General features: G+C 41.2%; 2 protein-coding genes across 6 annotated transcripts in view; both read right to left on the bottom strand.

The window, feature by feature from the left end:
* AKT3 (AKT serine/threonine kinase 3) overlaps nt 1-21,083 on the bottom strand; it is a 404,883-nt gene that overhangs the window by 67,823 nt on the left and 315,977 nt on the right. For all 5 annotated transcript variants that reach the window (XR_008382960.1, XM_053604360.1, XM_053604362.1 and 2 more), the window contains exon 13: nt 5,557-5,659. Coding sequence is in view for 4 of the 5 variants with exons in the window: in XM_053604360.1 (XP_053460335.1) it covers nt 5,557-5,659 (103 nt within the window). In the remaining variant the exon portion in view is untranslated. The remainder of the gene's footprint in view (nt 1-5,556; nt 5,660-21,083) is intronic.
* Nucleotides 239-1,185, bottom strand: LOC128595623 (proteasome subunit alpha type-6). Its single transcript, XM_053604364.1, has one exon. It carries the CDS (start codon nt 1,153-1,155, stop codon nt 415-417), a length of 741 nt encoding a protein of 246 aa, XP_053460339.1. The 5' UTR covers nt 1,156-1,185; the 3' UTR covers nt 239-414.

The following is a 21,083-nucleotide window of genomic DNA, read 5'->3' as shown; positions in this document are numbered from 1 at the left end:
CAGCAAGCTGACTCCAAGTCAGAGCCTGCTGCACCCAGTCAATGCATATAAGTCAGTTCCTGCAAAGGAAGGATGTTTATAATGTTCAAAGATGATAATAAACATGAAATATGTTTTAAAAAACACATCTGGAAAAAGAAAACTAACTGAAAGATTAACCTTACAAGCTACATCTAAATCCATAGATCCGAGGAGCATCAGTTGCCTGATTTTCTTAGAGAATTTTTTTTTTTTTTTTTTTTCCAAAAGGATTGCTTTTATTTATCCAGCAAGTGATAGTGACCCCTAACCACTTCCTAGCAGGAGGAGGATTGGGAGAGGTTCCTTTCTCAGTCCAAGGGCCTCCACAATGTTGGTCTGTTGGTTCCAAACACGTAGACAGGTGGCATCACAGATTTGGTAAACTAACAATGCTTAATCTCTCTCTGCTAGAGCAACAAGGTGAGCATCAATCTCTGCTTCTGTAAGAATCCTGAATTTAGGATTTTCAACTGTAACTACTCCAACTTCTATTTCTGAAGGTTTGAAATCAATTGACAGAACAGTAGACAGGCATGTAATAGCAGTTTCCACTGTCTGTTCAAATGTCCAATCAAATTTCTTCTTCACTTTTTTTTCAAGGAAGCTGGTTGACTCAGTTTGTTTAACTCCTGCTGCAGTGGCTTTAAACCCACAGTAGTAACCCGCAGGATCACACTTGTACACCTGAGGGCCTTGTTCTTCATCTATACCAATTAAAATCATACAACAACCAAGAGGCCTCATTTCAGCATTCTGTGTGTAGACCTGAGAAATGTCAGCAATTCTTTTACACAGCATGTCCACGGGAATCTCATAGCCATACTTGTATTTCCAATTAGCTGCCTCATAGCGAGCCCTCTGTACCTGGGATCTGCTGTCAGCTGTCATTCCTGTCATCACACAGCCAATGTTTTCGGTTATCTTGAATAAGTGAGTCACTGTGCTGGAATCCAATAATTTATCAGGTACTTTCTTCTGTGTGACAATTACTGCACAATCTTTCCCTCTGACAGCTACTGATGTAAGGCCACCTTGGTTAATAGCTTTAAAAGCATATTCTACTTGGTAGAGCCGACCTTCGGGCGAAAAAATGGTAATGTGGCGGTCAAAACCCGCGCTGGATCCACGGGACATTTTGGTGCACCTACTACTTCAAGCACAGTCTAGAGAATTTAACAAATGTAATTATATGGCAGTAAAAAGCTACTACTTCTCACAGACATTCTCCTTTTCTGTACCAGGAAGGCAGAGGACCATTAATGACTTTAACGAAAGACGGCACACTCCAAAATCTGCTCAATTAATTAACATCAGTGAGGACAATCTGGCATGTCACTGCAGCTGTTTGTGGAAAATGGAACATTTTGCCTTTCTAACTGCTGATTTGTTCTAAAAAATAACTCCATTCTGTTTCATACAAGCAAGGTGGCAAGTGGGAAGACGATTGCTAATGAATGGGGAACTGCAGGTTTCTCGCCAGCAGCGCTGTCCAAAACCGCCAGGAGAAAAGATTCTGTCAAGTGGAATCACAGTTCAAGGTTCCACTGATTCTCCATCTACCTACCCCATAAGGGAATCTAGGATATATCCAGCAAGTGCCGAGCTGAAAACACTGCCCCTGTTCCCTAAAGGAACTCAGGGGTTGCAACCCCGGCCTGGGGCCCCCTGAGCACTGCGATGAAGGGCAGGAGAGGCTGTGGGACAGAGGCGCCTGCAGACCTGCCTCTGCCTGGCCACGTTGTCTGAGCTCTGTCACCCCACTTCCACCCAGACATCCTGAACAGGGACAGAAGACATCAGTGTCCTCCCTCCCACCCAGGCTGTGCTGCACCCTGTCAGACACAGGTGACATTGCTGGGCTCTTGTTTCTGTACCATCCAGGGCCCAGGGGAAGGGCAAGGCCACACCCCACTTTTGACACCCACAAAGCCAGACTTTCATAGGCCCACAATCGCAGGTGTATTACAGAAACTACGTTGGAAGTTACTACAATGGCTCAATCTAGACATGGATCCCTCCTTTAAGGCACTGAGGTCTTGGGGCTTCCAGGGTGTGAACCACACCTGAAATGACGTATATTCTTTTGTGAACACAGCTGCTGTTGGTGATAGACTATGACGTGCCAGGAAGAACATTCTTCTATATTGTTGATCAGTGAAGCTAAGGAACTGGGTTCAAATTATGTTCTGGAAGCTGTACTAGGGTACTTAAGACACCTCTAACATTTCAGTCTCATTTTAGAAGTTCCAGAAATTGAGCAGTAAAATGCACATTAATGACAAATTCTCATAAAGGACAGGATATTAGGGATACGATAGGTAGGGCGAATTTTAAAGAGATTCTAGTCCCTGACAGCTAAGGCTTTGACATTCAAGCCAATTATGAAAAAACCCAATGAGCTGAGGGGGACTTCCCAAATTTTCTAATTTACCTTCTTTGTAACGAAATCAATTTTGAAACTCTTTTGCTGTGATCTTATTGTGAACAACACATTCAAACAACCCTGTCCTCTGGGCCTCCGTGCATGAGCACTCCTTCCGGCTCGGCGTTGACAGCACTGGGCCTACTATTGCCCTGATGGGATGGAGCACAGCCCCAAGTAACAGGGCAGGCGCTTTCACCTGGTGCTGGAATAAAACTGAAAACAGGGCAATTCAAACCGGTAGAACTCTAGGTGTCTTTCCTAAAGAGATGGCTTCTTAGCCACACGGCAGGTCAAAAACAGGCTCCCTGAAAATGTCCAGCCTTGCACTGGACACATGGGCCGCCGTGTCCCCGGGGAGTAAGTGGTAGAGGCTGATTCCTCAGGTCTGAGTCCCAGTGTTTTCAAGCTCAATCTGCCTTCCAAATTGGGATTTCACATTTATCATTCCGAAGGGAAATATCCACTCATGGCTTTGCATTTACAGAGCCTGCTGGTTTTCATGATTTCTAAAGTAACTTGTTTGGCTGTCTGTAAATGCCAAAGGTTCTATGTAAGAAAGGAATCTTGGGGCTCATGCCTATAATCCAAGCAGTTTGTGAGGCCAAGATAAAAGAATCGGGTGAGGCCAGAAGTTCAACACCAGCCTGAGCAGCATAATGAAACCTCACCTCTACAAAAAATAAGAAAAATTAGCTGGACCTTATGGTGACGTGCACCTGTAGTCCTAGCTACTTGGGACACTAAGGCAGGAGGAGTGCCTGAACCCAGGAGTTTGAGGTTGCTGTGAGCTATGATCATGCCACTATGGTCCAGGCTGGGCAACAGCATAAGATCCTGTCTCAAAAAAGAAATAAAGAAAATTTAAAAAATGACTCAAAGACATGGACAGACACACATCAGGACCTTCCCATCCCAACGGCCACTGCAGCTATCGAGTGGGGAGACAAGCCTGGGCCTCCTCTCGGCCCTGAAGCTCCCAGGTCCTTGCCACATGCTGCTCTCACTCACCCAGTGTTACTGGGTGCCGACACCAGGCCGGACATCCAGCTAGAGTCTGGGTCTAGCAGAGAGTAAGACAAATGAGATCCTTCCTCTCAGAGCTGGTTATGACTTAGTGGCAGAAACAGACATAGACAAAGAAACACATTAACCCAAAAAATATGGCAAGGAATGTTGCCGACACAGAGGAGGAAGAGAGAGGACAGGGAGGGAGGGAGTGTCAGACTGCACTGTTCTTTAGACCAGGAAATCAAAGAAGGCTCTCTGACGAAGTGACACTTAAGCTCAGATCTAAAGAATAAGAAAGAGCCATCCATGCAAATGTCTGGAAAGAAGACCACTCTAGGCAGAGAGATGAGTAAATCAGGACCACAGTCCCCAGGCACCGGGAAGCAGGCACCACAGTGGGTGGGACACTGGAGAGTGGGGGAAGGACTGGAACAGGTAGAGATGGATGGGCCTAGGCCAGACGGCGCTGTGCAAGCCACGGTGAGTAATCTAGATTTAGAAAACGATGGGAAGCCACCAGAAGCTTTTAAGCAGAGGACTGATGTGGTCTGATTATAATTCCAGTTATAACCAAATGATGGGGTTGGTGGGAATTGTCCGTGGGCCAATCCAAAAACTTGGTGTCATCCAATAGTTCGGCCAATTGCAATGCTACAGGCCATGCTAGGCCCGGAGGTCACGGCCCGAGCCAAGTGCTCTTCTCAGACAGCCTTGAGTCACCTTCTTAGGGCTTTCTAATGCTGTCGTTGACTCTTAGTGACTCTAAAATGCTGGTGGTGGCACAGGACAGCATGGAAGCCCACTGCCCCAGCACAGGTCACACCCTGCGAGTTGCCCACCTCAACACAGTGAGACTTCACAACTCAGCCTGGGCACTGGCCAAGTGGGTGAGCCCTGCTCCTGGCTGTTGCTGATGACAACTACAAGATTTGGCCAAACTCATCTTCTCTCTGGGCTTCAATTTCATCACTTGTAAAACGAAATTCTTAACTTCTTGCAGATCTGAAGAAAAAGTGCACATCTGCACACATAATAATGTTTAATTCCAGGGCATTTGCAGTAGCTTTGCTACAGGCCACAAGCCCCAGATTAAGAATTTTTGCCCTTGGGCGGCGCCTGTGGCTCAAGGAGTAGGGCGCCGGTCCCATATGCCGGAGGTGGCGGGTTCAAACCTAGCCCTGGCCAAAAACCACAAAAAAAAAAAGAATTTTTGCCCTAGAGGACTCTTAGTTTGCCTTTAGACACCAACATCTGCTGACTGCACCCACAGCTGGAGCAGCCCCTCACCTCCATCTTCCCTCTCACGGGTCCTCAGGGCACATCAGCACTGTTCACGAGCTGCCTTTTAAAAAGAAGTGAGGAGAGAAGAAATGTAGGAAAGGAAATAAAGGAAAGGGGGAGAAAAACTAACATGACAGTCTTGTGTGAACCAAAAGATGTCTTCAAGAATTCTTTTAGCTATCCCAGTATCAGCCCAAACCCCACTCTTATCCTCATTCCTAAATCGATAACCTTTGTCAGCCTGAGAAGGGTTCCCAGACCTTGTTCATTCTTACCTTCATAATTTTGGGTTCCTACTTAAAATTTTAAGATTCACTATTGGAGAAGAGTAAGGAATTTCACCTGTAATTTCTCTGTGTTTGCAATTTCTCCTGCCCAGAAAAGCTCATCTCACAACTGACCTGTCATTTATATTTCCACATCGGAAACTCCATACTTTAAAATAGAGTGCAAGAAGTCGCTGTTGAACTTGATCTTTTTTTTTTTGAGACACAGCCTCAAGTTGTCGCCTTGGGTAGTAGAGTGCTGTGGCATGACAGCTCACAGCAACCTCCAACTCCTGGCTCAAGCAATTCTCTTGCCTCAGCCTCCCAAGTAGCTGCCACAATGCCCAGTTATTTTTTTTGGTCGTAGGCGTTGTTGTTTGGCAGGCCTGGGCTGGATTCAAACCCATCAGCTCTGGTGTATGCGACTGGTGCCTTAGCTGCTTGAGCTTAGGCTCCAAGCCTGAACTTGATCATAAAAATATCAAATGATTTTTAGAAAGACCGTTCTCTTCAATAATATTAGCATGTAATCAATTGCCTTCTAGATATACTTACATTTTTCAGGTGGTGTTATCGTAATAGTCTGAGCTGTAAATTCTTCATCAAAATACCGGGTATCTGTCTCAGATGTTACTTGAGGTTTAAAAGGAGGTACAAGCTGTAAGAAGAGAAAGAAGTCTGTTAACTGGCGGCAGTTTAGGACCATTCATTCCCAGGACAACTAGAGAACAAGTAATTAAACAAACGGTCACAGTCTCCGATGCTGAGTCACTGTGGGGGGACGTGGTTGGTGGTTTTTCCGTCAATAGTCCAAACACAACACGTTAAGTACTTAGTTGTTTGTATAAAATTTGACAAATGACACAAAATGGCAAAGGAGATGGACAGAATAGAGCTGGAGAAAGATGTTAAAAGTCTGTCCTGTTTTCTTCTTTTCCCCAATAGCAAGTGCACGCACAGAGGCTGCTGCACTAGGAGGCGACTCGTCCTAGTGCCTGGCCGAAGAGGTTATCATTACGAATGCAGCTTAACAATACAGCTGTTCTCAGGTCGCAGGAGAGCGTGGCCTTGAAACGTCATAAGAACGGTACCTTGTACTTTGCAAAGAACCCCGCTTATTGGAGACAGGCATTAACACCTAGCCCTGCCTCGGAACAGGGACTCTTGGCAGCCTCTGAAGTTACATGAAAAGTTTTGTCCACAGCTTTCATCAGACCTTCAAAAGGTACTGAAACCCAAAGATATTAAGAGTCACTCCTGGAGGATTGATGGAGCTGGACTCATTTGCTCAGGTGCCCCTCAAGGGTGAGGACAGGGGGGGAGTTGGGCTGCTGAAGACCGTGCTCTGTGAGCCTCGGGGCCACACACACACACACACACCACACACACGGGAAAAGCAGTGCCAGGTCCCAGGACGTGGTGAAACAGTATATGCTCTGTGAATACAGTCAGAACAGGAGAGGCCGCTTTTTTTTTTGTTTTGTTTTTTTTGAGACAGAGTCTCAAGCTGTCCCCCTGGGTAGAGTACTGTGGCGTCATAGCTCATAGAAACCTCCAACTCTTAGGCTCAAGGGATCCTCTTGCCTTAGTTTTTCTATTTTTAGTAGAGACGGGGTCTCACTTTTGCTCAGACTGATCTCAAACCTGTGAGCTCAAGCAATCCACCCACAATGGCTTCCTAGAGTGCTAGGATTACAGGTGTGAGCCACCATGCCGGGCCTCAGATGCCGCTTTTGGAATACAATTCTCAGGGATACAAGCGGCAAATAGAAGGACAGAAATTAGGTTTTTTTTTTTTTTTTGAGACAGAGTCTCATTATGTCTCCCTTAGTAGAGTGCTGTGGCATCACAGCTCACAGCAACCTCCAATTCTTAGGCTTAAGCAATTCTCTTGCCTCAGCCTCCCAAGTAACGGGGACTACAGGCGCCCGCCACAATGCCTATTTTTTTGTTATTGTTGTCATTATTGTTTAGCAGGCCCTGGCTGGGCTCAATCTTACCAGCCCCAGTGCATGTGGCTGGCACCCTAACTGCTAAGCTATGGGCACTGAGCCAGAAATTTTATGTTTTATAAAAATTTTATAGAAACACAAATACATAATTGGCTTAAGATCAATACATTTTCCCATTCTTACTGTCACCAAATTTATGTTAAATAAGGCAATAATCTTTAAGTCATTCTCTAGACACTACATTTTTAAATGTCAAAGATGAGCTGAGTTAAATCCATGTTGTCAACATAAACAACCACATAGGAATTTATGGCCCCTGATCCAAAACATTTTAAATCTTTTTTTATCCTTCTTTCTGTTTGCCCCCACGACACACCTAAAGTCTCCATTATTAGGGTGCGCTCTTTTGGTGATGAACCAACTCTAAGTTCCTTTTATCAACTGGGAATGGCTCCTCTCTCAGCCTCTCCTCTCCTCTACTTGAACAAGGTTCCCCGCCACTGGTGAGGAGGAACCTCCGGCTACTCTGCTCAGATCATTGAACACGAGCATGTCACTCCCCTCATGGAAACCTCCCTCTTCCACGCAGGGGTCAGTGTGCTCCCTTCACCAGCATCACATCCATGCACGCACAACACCAGAGGGGATGCAGACTGCCACAGTTTGGGTTCCTTTTTAGAAAACTTAGGGGGTAATTTCCCTTCCTATGTGGCAGGAATTGGGAGACAGGAATTCTGGTTGAGATTTTCCTTCTGACTTACTATTCCAGATATTTACAAAATGGGTCTGCATCTTTATAATCAAAAGTGAACTACAAGAAATCCTTTTGGCCAAAATGGGCTTCTCTCAGGCACTGGGAGAAGGTTTTGTTTACTTCAGCCCCATCCTTACCATCAGCTTCCAAAAACTCAAATCTGCTTTCACCTTAAACCTGTCCTTTTACATGAGAGAAAGAATGGTCCCATGCAACTTTAAAAACCGTAACATACCTTAAAACAAAAGATGACAGGGGAACTTAAACAGTCTGCTTCAAAGGTCATATTACTACCAAAGACTTCTGTGACCTTCCTGTGTCAAACAGTTAACCTCCCCATCACTTTCCATCTCACACTGTTCTTCAAAAGACTTTTCAACATCTGATACACAGACACGCACATGTTCATACACACAGCACACAGTATTTGCTGTCACCCACATTATGTCTCACCTCAATAAAATGTAAGTTCTATAGGGGCAAGGACTTAAAAAAAAAAAAAGTTTTGTTTGTTTTTAAAGAGACAGGGATTACTTTGTCGCCCAGGCTGGAGTCCAGTGGTATGATCACAGCTTACTGTAACCTCCAACTCCTGGACTCAAGCAATCCTCCTGCTTCAGCTGCCCAGGTAACTGGGGCTACAGGCCTGCACCACCATGCCCTGCTAACTTTTTAATTTTTATAGAGATGGGGACTCACTATGTTGCCCAGGCTGGTCTCGAACTCCCGACCTTAAATGATTCTCTCCCCTAGACCTCCCAGAGTGCTAGGAATACAGGCATGAGCCACTGTACCTGGACAAAAAAACAGCATTATATAGTAACCAGCACATGTTAAATGTGTACGATTCAGGAAGTTTTAACACAGGCACACCCATGAAACTATTACCACAACAGAGTGCTTTCTTGTGCTCTTGTGTAATCCTGTTGCACCCCGCGACAGGCCATGACTGACATGCTTTCTGCCATGATAGATTTATCTGTATATTTCAGAATTTAGTGTAAATAGAAGAGTGGAGTGTGGACGTCTTGTTTGGCTTCCTTCATTCAGCATGATGACTTTGACATTCATCCCTGTCACTGCAGGTATCAATAGTTTATCCATTTTATTGCTGGGTGATATTCTAGTCAACAGACGTACCACAATTTATCCATTTACCAGTCAATGGACACGGGCTGCTTCCAGTTTGTGGCTGTTACAAATAAAGCTGCTATGAGCCTTCATGTTCAAGTCTTTGTATGGACACAAGAATTAATTTTGGACAAACAGCAAGGAGAACGGCTGGGTCACATGGCAGGGGTGCATTTGACTTTTCAAAAAACTGCCACACTGTCTTGTCTTCCTCCATCTGGATTAAAAATTTTCCTATTCCTAATTTACCCAGGGTATTTTGTTTTTGTTTTATTTATATCAAAAAATGGATGGAATTTCTTTAATGCTTTTTTCTGCATCTATTGCAATAATCATTTCTTTGATTTCTTTCATAGTCTGTGAATTAAGACGAATGATGGTGATTGGTTTTTGTGAACCAAATTTATATTCCTGGAATAAGCCACACTTGTATCTATTGTTGAATTTGATTCCCTAATATTAAGAATTTCTGCAACCTTGTATTCCTAGAATAAGCCCTTCTTGGTAATGATGTGCTATTCTTTGTATCTACTGTTGTATTTGATTTGCTAAATTTATGTTAATAAATTTTGCATATATGTTCATTAAGAAATTTGGTCTGTAGTTTCCTTTTTCTGTAGTATTTCTCTGCCTTTTGGAATCAGGTTAATGCTAGTTTCATAAATTGAGAAGTACTCTTCATCTTTACTTTTTTGGACAAATTTGTATAGAATGATACTTAAATATTTGGTAGAATTCATCAGTAAGGCAAACAAGCATCTTTGTGAGGATTTTAACTACAAATATCATTTCTTTAGCAGAAGAAGGCTAATGATGACTTTTTTTCTTGGTAATTTTTATCTTTCAAAGAGTTTGTTCATTTCAGCTAATGTTAAATTTATCGGCATAAAGTTATAATTTACCCACTTAACACCTATAGAAATCTGTACAAGTGTCATCTGCCTCCTATTTGTCTTCTCAACTTTTCTGTTTCATCAGGTTAGAAAGCGTCTATTTTAATGATCTCAAAGAACCAGCTATCCTTTCATCAATTTTCTCTATTGTTTTCTATTTCGCTGATCACTGTCCCAATTCATATTACTTCCTTTGTTCTATTTACATTGACCTTAGTTTGTTCTTCTTTTTATAATTTCTTAAGGTGGAGTCTAAGGTCATTGAGCTTAGATCTTGTTTGTTTCCAATGGAGTCATTTCATACTATAAACTCCCCTTGAAGTATTAACTTTAGCTGTATCCTACAGCTAAACATGTTTTAATTTTTAGTTGGTTCAAAATACTTTCTAACTTCCCCTTTGATTTCTTCTTTGACCCACAATTATTTAAAATTAAAATTAGTTTCAAATTCTTGGGGATTTTCTATCTTTTTGTTTGAAAGATAACATACTTTTAATTATTTGAATACTTTAAAATTTATAGATTTGTTTTGCATAAAATAGGGCATGTTGTGCTACACATTCTGCATACCCTTGAAAGAATGAGTGTTCTTACAGTGTTGGGTGACGTGTTCTATAAGTATCAATCAGATCAAGTCGTTTGATAGCACTGCTCAAGTTTAAATATCACCAATTCCCCTCTACATTTATCAATCACTTGAAGATGGGTATTCAAATATCTAACTTTAATTGTGGATTTATGTATTTTTCCTTACAGTTCTATTCATTTTTCCTTTGTGTATTTTGAAGTTTTATTGTCAGATGCATAGCTGATTGTTAGTTCCTCCTGATGAAATGACCCTAGGTATCTCCAGTAACATGACTTTGAAATCTATTTTATATGATGACGATACAGACAATTCAGTTTTCTTTTGATTAGTGTGAGCATGGTATATAATTGCCTACTCATTTGCTCAATCTACTTGTATCTTACATTTGAAGTTGGTTTCTATAAGCAGCATACAAGTGGTTCCTGCTTTTTACCCAGTTTCTTTCTTTTTCTTTGGATACATCTCTCAAAACACTAATGTATCAACTGACACAATGTAAACTCCCCTTTAGAAATGATAAACTACCAACAACATCGGAAGTATTCATATGTAAATCTAAGGTACTTTTATGTAATTAACTCAATAAATAGATATAGGGTCACTAACTCTAAATTTAACATGCCTTCCTGACAAACGCAATAAACTTGGAACAGCTCTTTAAAAGCTAATCTGTTTTCAGAAATACAGTTTCTAGGTCAGGCACAGTGGCTCACACCTGTAATCCCAGGCAGGCAGATTGCCTAAGCTCAGGAGTTTGAAACCAGCCTGAGCTAGAGTGAGACCCTGTAGGATAATATTTAGAAATAAACTTATCCTACATCAAGCACACAAAGTAAATTAAGTGTGAGTTTAAAATGACTTGCTTTTCTTCCAGAGGCTTAAGAGGCTTGGACCCCCCTGGGTTACTCACAGAGTTAGGCTTTTTTGGAATTGTAAAATTCCTTAGGCCTTTTCTCTGAAGCAGTACACCCCGTGAAGCCTGAGATCCAAGGGCATGCCGCCCTTCCTCAGAGATACGGGCCAGAGGGTTGACATTTGTTAACAACATATTATCAGAGGTCTATAGGTGCTCTGCCCTGAAGGAAGGTCACAGTCGTTACTTCATACTGAGTAAACTGAGTGAATGCTTGAAGATATTCTTCTATTAACTCTGTTCCCCTATGGCTGCTTTCGTCTTTGTGCCCTGCTTAGAAAACTAGTCACTGTTTAGAGGAAGAGATTTACTACACAAGTGGTTACATTGATATGATAAATATTTCCTTTCAAGTTAAAATTCAGCTAATAGATAATGGATTAGGTGTGTATGTGACTGGAAGAGTATAAAACTTAAACTTGGAATAAAGAACTTTGCTATATGCCATCCCACGATGTATAGTCTGTTTCTTGACTTAATAATTACAGGAGCAAGTTTACACCTACAGCAAAGCTGCTGCTCGTTTGCGTCTCGGGTCACGCAACCGACCCCGTCTCCAAAATTAGCTGAGCATTGTGGTAGGCGCCTGTAGTCCCAGCTACTTGGGAGGCTGAGGCAAGAGAATCACTTGAGCCCAAGAGTCTGAGGTTGCTGTGAGCTATAATGCTATGGCACTCTACAGGGGGGCAAAAAAGTGAGACTCTGTCTCAAAAACAAAAAAGAAGTACAATTTCCAATGAACTAAACAGGAAGATCAATTCTGGGTCAAGATGCCAATTTCGGTTTACTGAAAACCATGTTTAGATTTGGGTTTACTTGTGTAATCTCAAGTCCATGTCATGGTAACAAAGTTGTAGCTCCCTAAATCCTTTCCACATTAATCCTATATCAAATTTTAAATATTATCAAAACACTCTACCATTTACTACTTTCTAAAAGTAAATAGTTGAGTGTCTCTTTACAGTGCAAGTAAAAGAACAGAGATAGGACTTTTCTTTTTCCTTTTTTTTTGCATTTTTGGCTGGGGCTGGGTTTGAACCTGCCACCTCCAGCATATGGGGCCGGCGCCCTACTCCTTTGAGCCACAGGCGCCGCCCAGGACTTTTCTTAAGCTCATTAGAATAAGTCATATTTGATATTTCTGCTATGGCTGGAATGACAGAATGGGTGTAGTGTGAACACCAAAGTCTTTGAAGTTAACCCCCCATTAGAATAAGTCATATTCGATATTTCTGCTATGGCTGGAATGACAGAATGGGTGTAGTGTGAACACCAAAGTCTTTGAAGCTAACCCCCCATTAGAATAAGTCATATTCGATATTTCTGCTATGGCTGGAATGACAGAATGGGTGTAGTGTGAACACCAAAGTCTTTGAAGCTAACCCCCCAGACCTTTCTCAGCAACTCACTAGCTAAGGAATGTTATTTGTATACTTTCTTCTATTTTCACTTCTAGGTACATAAGAAAGAGAGAACAGGACCTGAAACTTCTGACCTAGCTGATGTAGACAGTGATTACAGTATCTTAATTGTCTTAAAATCTGTGGCTATTTCCACCATTTTGTGGAATAAGGGAACCAAAATACTGGAACATAGGTATTTGCAGTAAAAATCACCAACACTCAAATGCTTGGATTTGCCACAGACAATAATCTGGTGCTATAATTTTCACTTCTTTGAAAAATGAGAGATTAGCCAAGCTCAGGTGGGGATTCTGGTTTATTTAATCTCTATGCAAAATTGGCGTTTTTTTTTTTTTTGGTTTTTTTTTCTGCGTATATATGTATGTGTGTGTACATGTGTTCGAAAAGCAGAAATACAAAAACAGGATTTATGTCTAACCAATAAATATATAGCATATATGTGTTATTACTTTATATGCTAAGCTTCCCAATACTAATCAATAGGGTATTTATTGACATAAAACTACAAGCTAAAAGTACTATATGTATTTCATTTTTACAAAACCACACACACAACAGTAATTAAAGTTTATATTATTAACATTGATCCAATTAAAAATACACCAAGAGGCCCAAGGCATGTGCACATTAATATACAACTATTGTATCATAAATTGAACCTGCCAAGAGGAATATTTTAGCTATAACAAACATTAAATGTTTAATTAGTACATCTGCTTTCCCTGCAGAAATTTTGAAGGGCTTGTTAACACATGATATGGGTGATTTGTACTGCTTTAAAAGTAATCCCTAGAAACGGGAACTCGTATTTTCTTTTCCTTGATACATTTTCTCATTTCTAAATGACAACTTCACCAGCACCAGTCATTCCACTGGCTGTAGGTCTGTGAACAAATGACACTATTCACAAATATCCACAGGTGTGTTTTATTACCTGAAGACCTCAGTTACACCCAGAGGGGGTTTACTTTGGGGGGACTTTTTGAAAGACATAAGAGGGGCAATAAAAAGAATTTGCTTCTAAGGTAGTTTATGGACAAGCTGCATCTATGAAGTCTCTGGACTTCACTAGGAACCTGGTGAAACAACCTCCTCTCTGTCTCCCTTAGCTGATGTCATACCCATCAGCGGTGTGGCAGCCATTCACCTCAGCTATTTCTGATGAGAAATGTTTATGAACATGAACCAAAGCTGAATGAGTATGTACATGCTGCAGAAATGACACACAGGCAATTTCCAACATATTAGCCAGTTTTGTTACAAAAGCCTGCATGTAAATTGGAGACAGTGCAGCGCCTACTTCAACAGACCAAAAACCAACTACATAAGCTCCCAGGCAGTATCATTAGTCTATTAAATCTAACACATGGGGTGGGGTGGGGGGAATACAACATTAATAATGTTAGGCTGGGTGTGGTGGCTCATGCCTGTAGTCCCAGAGCTTTGGGAGGACAAGGCAGAGGATCACTTGAGGCCAGGAGTTTGAGATCAGCCTGGGCAACACAGTGAGACCTTTCTCTATAGAAAAGAAACATTCAAACCTTTCAACAGGTATTTATGGTATCATTATTATTATTTTTTTTTTTTAGAGAAATTCACATCATTATATTTCTGGGAAGATAACCAAGAACTTAGCTCCTTCTGCACAAGTTTTAGCACTGACAGTAGTCCCTCTCTTAAAACCACATCAGAGAAGATGCAGTGATAGGGAGCTTCTGGGTTGGGGAATACAGTTTTTGGTGGGAAGGAAAGCAAAGCTGCGGGAGAGGAGGTAGACATTCAATTTGAGGCCTATGGGCAAAGAATAATTTCCTTGATAGACAAGAAGGCTACTAGGGAAAAAAGAACCTGTATTTGTCAGGAACTGCTCTGCCCAAGCACTATATTAATTAACTGACTGTTGGAAACCAATTGGAAGTTTATGAAGGACCCAGAGGATGCAAGCTTAGTTTTGAGGGCATTGGCTCCAAAAGGGTAAAAGAACGGCAAGAGAGCAGAAGAGGTTCCAAACACATGTGTGCACACGCACAGACCCCCTTCCATACATGGACTGAACATGCAACCAGACATGCAAAGTCCCCTTGCAGGTGGGGACCAGATGGCTGAAGGTCACACCACTAAGACAGTGAAGGGCACAGAAATGACCAGGAGCATCTCCTGTTAACCTGATAAGATCTCAGTTGAACAGGACTTCTCTGAAATACTTTATTCCCCACAAAAAAAAAAAGTGTTTAAGATTTCTTCTTTTTGATATGTTTTTAAACTGAATGATAAAATATCTGCATTAAAAAGAACTTCATACATCTAGTCCACTCCCCTCATTTTAAAATGAAAATATCAAGCCCTAAATTTTCAAACCAAAGTCATCCTATAGCATCACAATATAAATAACATTCCAAATAATTGTTATCCTATCCTAAGCAGAGGCTCTGTCATAGTTCCTTCACACTTAAAACCTGGGTGGCCAGGCGGAGCAAGATGGCAGCCGAGTAACAGCTTTCTTGCATCTGGGCACCGTGAGTCTGGGGAGATAGAACTCCAGGCATCTCTGGCTGGTGGGATCTGCCTATCATCACCCCTGCGCGGATACAGGGAGTAAGCGAGAGACTTTTGGACCCCAAGAGGAGGACTAAAACAGTGGAAAACCGGCAAGTGGTCGCGTGTGTTCAATCGGTCTAAACCCGCCCGCAACTTCCACAGGCACGAGAACTTAAAGAGCAAGAGGAAGTAAAAGGAAAATTAGGGCAAGGAAACAGATAAGAGAAACCACTCATGAGGAAGAATCAGCAGAAAACTCCAGGCAACATGAAGAACCAGTCCAGAACAACCCCGCCAAGGAACCAAGAGGTAGCTACTGCAGAGGATTCCACCTATACAGAAATGTTAGGAATGACAGAAAGGGAATTTAGAATACACATGTTGAAAACAATGAAAGAAATGATGGAAACAATGAAGGAAACTGCTAATAAAGTGGAAAATACCAAAAGGAAATTCAAAAACAGAATCAAATAAGAGATGAACGATATGAAGAATATAAAAAGGATATAGCAGAGCTGAAGGAACTGAAACAGTCAATTAGGGAACTTAAAGATGCAATGGAAAGTATCAGCAACAGGTTAGACCATGCAGAAGAAAGAATTTCAGAGGTAGAAGACAAAGTTCTTGAGATAACTCAGATAGTAAAAGAGGCAGAAAAGAAGAGACAGAAAGCAGAACGTTCACTGTCAGAATTATGGGACTTTATGAAGCGTTCCAACATACGAGTTATAGGAATCCCAGAAGGGGAAGAAGAATGCCCCAGAGGAATGGAAGCCATACTAGAGAATATTATAAAAGAAAATTTCCCAAATATCACCAAAGATTCTGACACACTGCTCTCACAGGGATATCGGACCCCAGGTCGCCTCAACTCTAACCGAGCTTCTCCAAGACACATTGTGATGAACCTGTCCAAAGTCAAGACAAAAGAAAAGATTCTGCAAGCTGCCAGGAGTAAGCGCCAGTTGACCTACAGGGGCAAATCCATCAGACTGACCGCAGACTTCTCCAATGAAACTTCCCAAGCAAGAAGACAATGGTCATCTACCTTTAATCTACTTAAACAGAACAATTTCCAGCCCAGAATTCTGTACCCTGCTAAGCTAAGCTTCAAAATTGATGGAGAAATCAAATCATTTACGGATATACAAACATTGAGGAAATTCGCCACAGCAAGACCAGCTCTACAGGAAATACTTCAACCTGTTCTGCACACTGACCACCACAATGGATCAGCAGCAAAGTAAGAACTCTGAAATTAAAGGACAGAACCTAACCTCCACACTGATGCAAAAGATAAAACTAAGCAATGGACTCTCACCAAATAAGACAAATAGAATACTACCACACTTATCAATTATCTCAATAAATGTTAATGGCTTGAATTCCCCACTGAAGAGACATAGATTGGCTGACTGGATTAAAAAACACAAGCCATCTATTTGCTGTCTGCAAGAAACACACCTGGGGCGGCGCCTGTGGCTCAGTCGGTAAGGCGCCAGCCCCATATACCGAGGGTGACGGGTTCAAACCCGGCCCCGGCCAAACTGCAACCAAAAAATAGCCGGACGTTGTGGCGGGCGCCTGTAGTCCCAGCTACTCGGGAGGCTGAGGCAAGAGAATCGCTTAAGCCCATGAGTTGGAGGTTGCTGTGAGCTGTGTGAGGCCACGGCACTCTACCGAGGGCCATAAAAGTGAAACCCTGTCTCTACAAAAAAAAAAAAATAAAAAAAAATAAAGAAACACACCTGGCTTCAAAAGACAAATTAAAGCTCCGAGTCAAGGGTTGGAAGACAATTTTTCAGGCAAATGGAATTCAGAAGAAAAGAGGAGTTGCAATCTTATTTTCAGATACATGTGGATTTAAAGCAACTAAAGTCAAAAAAGACAAAGATGGTCACTTTATATTGGTCAAGGGAAAAATACAAAAGAAGACATTTCAATTCTAAATATCTATGCACCCAATTTGAATGCTCCCAGATTCTTGAAACAGACCTTACTCAGTCTGAGCAATATGATATCTGATAATACCATCATAACAGGGGACCTTAACACTCCTCTTACAGAGCTGGACAGATCCTCTAAACAGAAATTAAACAAAGATATAAGAGATTTAAATGAGACCCTAGAACAACTGTGCTTGACAGACGCATATAGAACACTCCACCCCAAAGATAAAGAATATACATTCTTCTCATCACCCCATGGAACATTCTACAAAATTGATGATATCCTGGGACACAAAACAAATATCAACAGAATCAAAAGAATTGAAATTTTACCTTGTATCTTCTCAGACCATAAGGCACTAATGGTGGAACTCAACTCTTAACAAAAATGCTCGACCCCACCCAAAGACATGGAAATTAAACAATCTTCTGTTGAATAACAGATGAGTGAAGGAAGAAATAAAACAGGAAATCATTAACTTCCTTGAGCATAACAACAATGAAGACACAAGCTACCAAAACCTGTGGGACACTGCAAAAGCAGTTTTGAGAGGAAAATTTATCACTTTAGATGCCTACATTCGAAAAAGAGAAAGAGAGCACATCAACAATCTCACAGGAGATCTTATGGAATTGGAAAAAGAAGAACAATCTAAGCCTAAACTCAGTAGAAGAAAAGAAATATCCAAAATCAAATCAGAGATCAATGAAATTGAAAACAAAAGAATCATTCAGAAAATTAATGAAACAAGGAGTTGGTTTTTTGAAAAAATAAATAAAATAGATAAACCATTGGCCAGACTAACGAGGAATAGAAAAGTAAAATCTCTAGTAACCTCAATCAGAAATGATAAAGGGGAAATAACAACTGATCCCACAGAGATACAAGAGATCATCTCTGAATACTACCAGAAACTCTATGCCCAGATATTTGACAATGTGAAGGAAATGGATCAATATTTGGAATCACACCCTCTCCCTAGACTTAGCCAGGAAGAAATAGAGCTCCTGAACAGACCAATTTCAAGCACCGAGATCAAAGAAACAATAAAAAATCTTCCAATCAAAAAATGCCCTGGTCCAGATGGCTTCACACCAGAATTCCATCAAACCTTCAAGGAAGAGCTTATTCCTGTACTGCAGAAATTATTCCAAAAAATTGAGGAAGAAGGAATCTTCCCCAACACATTCTATGAAGCAAATATCACCCTGATACCAAAACCAGGAAAAGACCCAAACAAAAAGAAGAATTTTAGACCAATGTCACTCATGAATATAGATGCAAAACTCCTCAACAAAATCCTAGCCAATAGATTACAGCTTATCATCAAAAAAGTCATTCATCATGATCAAGTAGGCTTCATCCCAGGGATGCAAGGCTGGTTTAACATACGCAAGTCCATAAACGTTGTCCACCATATTAACAGAGGCAAAAATAAAGATCACATGATCCTCTCAATAGATGCAGAAAAAGCATTTGATAAAATCCAGCATCCTTTTCTAATTAGAACACTGAAGAGTATAGGCATAGGTGGCACATTTCTAAAACTGATTGAAGCTATCAATGACAAACCCACAGCCAATATTTTACTGAATGGAGTAAAACTCAAAGCTTTTCCTCTTAGAACTGGAACCAGACAAGGTTGTCCTCTGTCACCTTTACTATTCAACGTAGTGCTGGAAGTTCTAGCCAATACAATTAGGCAAGACAAGGAAATAAAGGGAATCCAAATGGGAGCAGAGGAGGTCAAACTCTCCCTCTTTGCTGACGACATGATCTTATACTTAGAGAACCCCAAAGACTCAACCACAAGACTCCTAGAAGTCATCAAAAAATACAGTAATGTTTCAGGATATAAAATCAATGTCCACAAGTCAGTAGCCTTTGTATACACCAATAACAGTCAAGATGAGAAGCTAATTAAGGACACAACTCCCTTCACCATAGTTTCAAAGAAAATGAAATACCTAGGAATATACCTAACGAAGGGGGTGAAGGACCTCTATAAAGAAAACTATGAACTCCTCAGAAAGGAAATAGCAGAGGATATTAACAAATGGAAGAACATACCATGCTCATGGCTTGGAAGAATCAACATTGTTAAAATGTCTATACTTCCCAAAGCAATCTACCTATTCAATGCCATTCCTATCAAAATACCAACATCGTACTTTCAAGATTTGGAAAAAATGATTCTGCGTTTTGTATGGAACTGGAAAAAACCCCGTATAGCTAAGGCAGTTCTTAGTAACAAAAATAAAGCTGGGGGCATCAGCATACCAGATTTTAGTCTGTACTACAAAGCCATAGTACTCAGGACAGCATGGTACTGGCACAAAAACAGAGACATAGACACTTGGAATCGAATTGAAAACCAAGAAATGAAACTAACATCTTACAACCACCTAATCTTCGATAAAACAAACAACAACACACCTTGGGGGAAAGACTCCCTATTCAATAAATGGTGTTGGGAGAACTGGATGTCTACATGTAAAAGACTGAAACTGGACCCACACCTTTCCCCACTCACAAAAATTGATTCAAGATGGATAAAGGACTTAAATTTAAGGCATGAAACAATAAAAACCCTCCAAGAAAGCACAGGAGAAACACTGGAAGATATTGGCCTGGGGAAAGACTTCATGAAGAAGACTGCCATGGCAATTGCAACAACAACAAAATAAACAAATGGGACTTCATTAAACTGAAAAGCTTCTGTACAACTAAAGAGACAACAACCAAAACAAAGAGACAAACTACACAATGGGAAAGGATATTTGCATATTTTCAATCGGACAAAAGCTTAATAACTAGGATCTATAGAGAACTCAAATTAATCCACATGAAAAAAGCCAACAATCCCTTATATCAATGGGCAAGAGACATGAATAGAACTTTCTCTAAAGATGACAGACGAATGGCTAACAAACACATGAAAAAATGTTCATCATCTCTATATATTAGAGAAATGCAAATCAAAACAACCCTGAGATATCATCTAACCCCAGTGAGAATGGCCCACATCTCAAAATCTCAAAACTGCAGATGCTGGCGTGAATGTGGAGAGAAGGGAACACTTTTACACTGCTGGTGGGACTGCAAACTAGTATAACCTTTCTGGAAGGAAGTATGGAGAAACCTCAAAGCACTCAAGCTAGACCTCCCATTTGATCCTGCAATCCCGTTACTGGGCATCTACCCAGAAGGAAAGAAATCCTTTTATCATAAGGACACTTGTACTAGACTGTTTATTGCAGCTCAATTTACAATCGCCAAAATGTGGAAACAGCCTAAATGCCCACCAACCCAGGAATGGATTAACAAGCTGTGGTATATATATACCATGGAATACTATTCAGCCATTAAAAAAAATGGAGACTTCACATCCTTCGTATTAACCTGGATGGACGTGGAAGACATTATTCTTAGTAAAGCATCACAAGAATGGAGAAGCATGAATCCTACGTACTCAATTTTGATATGAGGACAATTAATGACAATTAAGGTTATGGGGGGGGAACAGAAAGAGGGATGGAGGGAGGGGGTGGGGCCTTGGTGTGTGTCACACTTTATGGGGGCAAGACATGATTGCAAGAGAGACTTTACCTAACAATTGCAATCAGTGTAACCTGGCTTATTGTACCCTCAATGAATCCCCAACAATAAAAAAAAAAAGAAAAAAAAAAAACACCTGGGTGGCCTTTGACATAATCCTGGTACCTCATCCCATGGAAATAGGAATAGTCTACTCATGATGTCATCCGTCTCGCCTACAACTTGAGGAGGGGACCTCACTGCAGTCATCTTTTCAAGGCCAGCACTTAACATAATACTCAATAACAAACAGACACTTGTCCCTTAGCAGCAGGAAGACAGTCTGAAAAATGCTGTCATGGAGGATCACGGAGTGACTCACACAAATCCAGGCCACGTGG

The sequence above is a fragment of the Nycticebus coucang genome, chromosome 10 (assembly GCF_027406575.1).
Source record: "Nycticebus coucang isolate mNycCou1 chromosome 10, mNycCou1.pri, whole genome shotgun sequence".
NCBI lineage: Eukaryota > Metazoa > Chordata > Mammalia > Primates > Lorisidae > Nycticebus > Nycticebus coucang.
Note: the sequence above shows the minus strand (reverse complement) of the source record. Positions and strands in the feature narration are given on the sequence as shown.

What these genes read in the sequence shown, in the direction of transcription:
- LOC128595623 (XM_053604364.1), bottom strand. Translation starts at nt 1,155, where the DNA reads ATGTCCCGTGGATCCAGCGCGGGTTTTGACCGCCACATTACCATTTTT.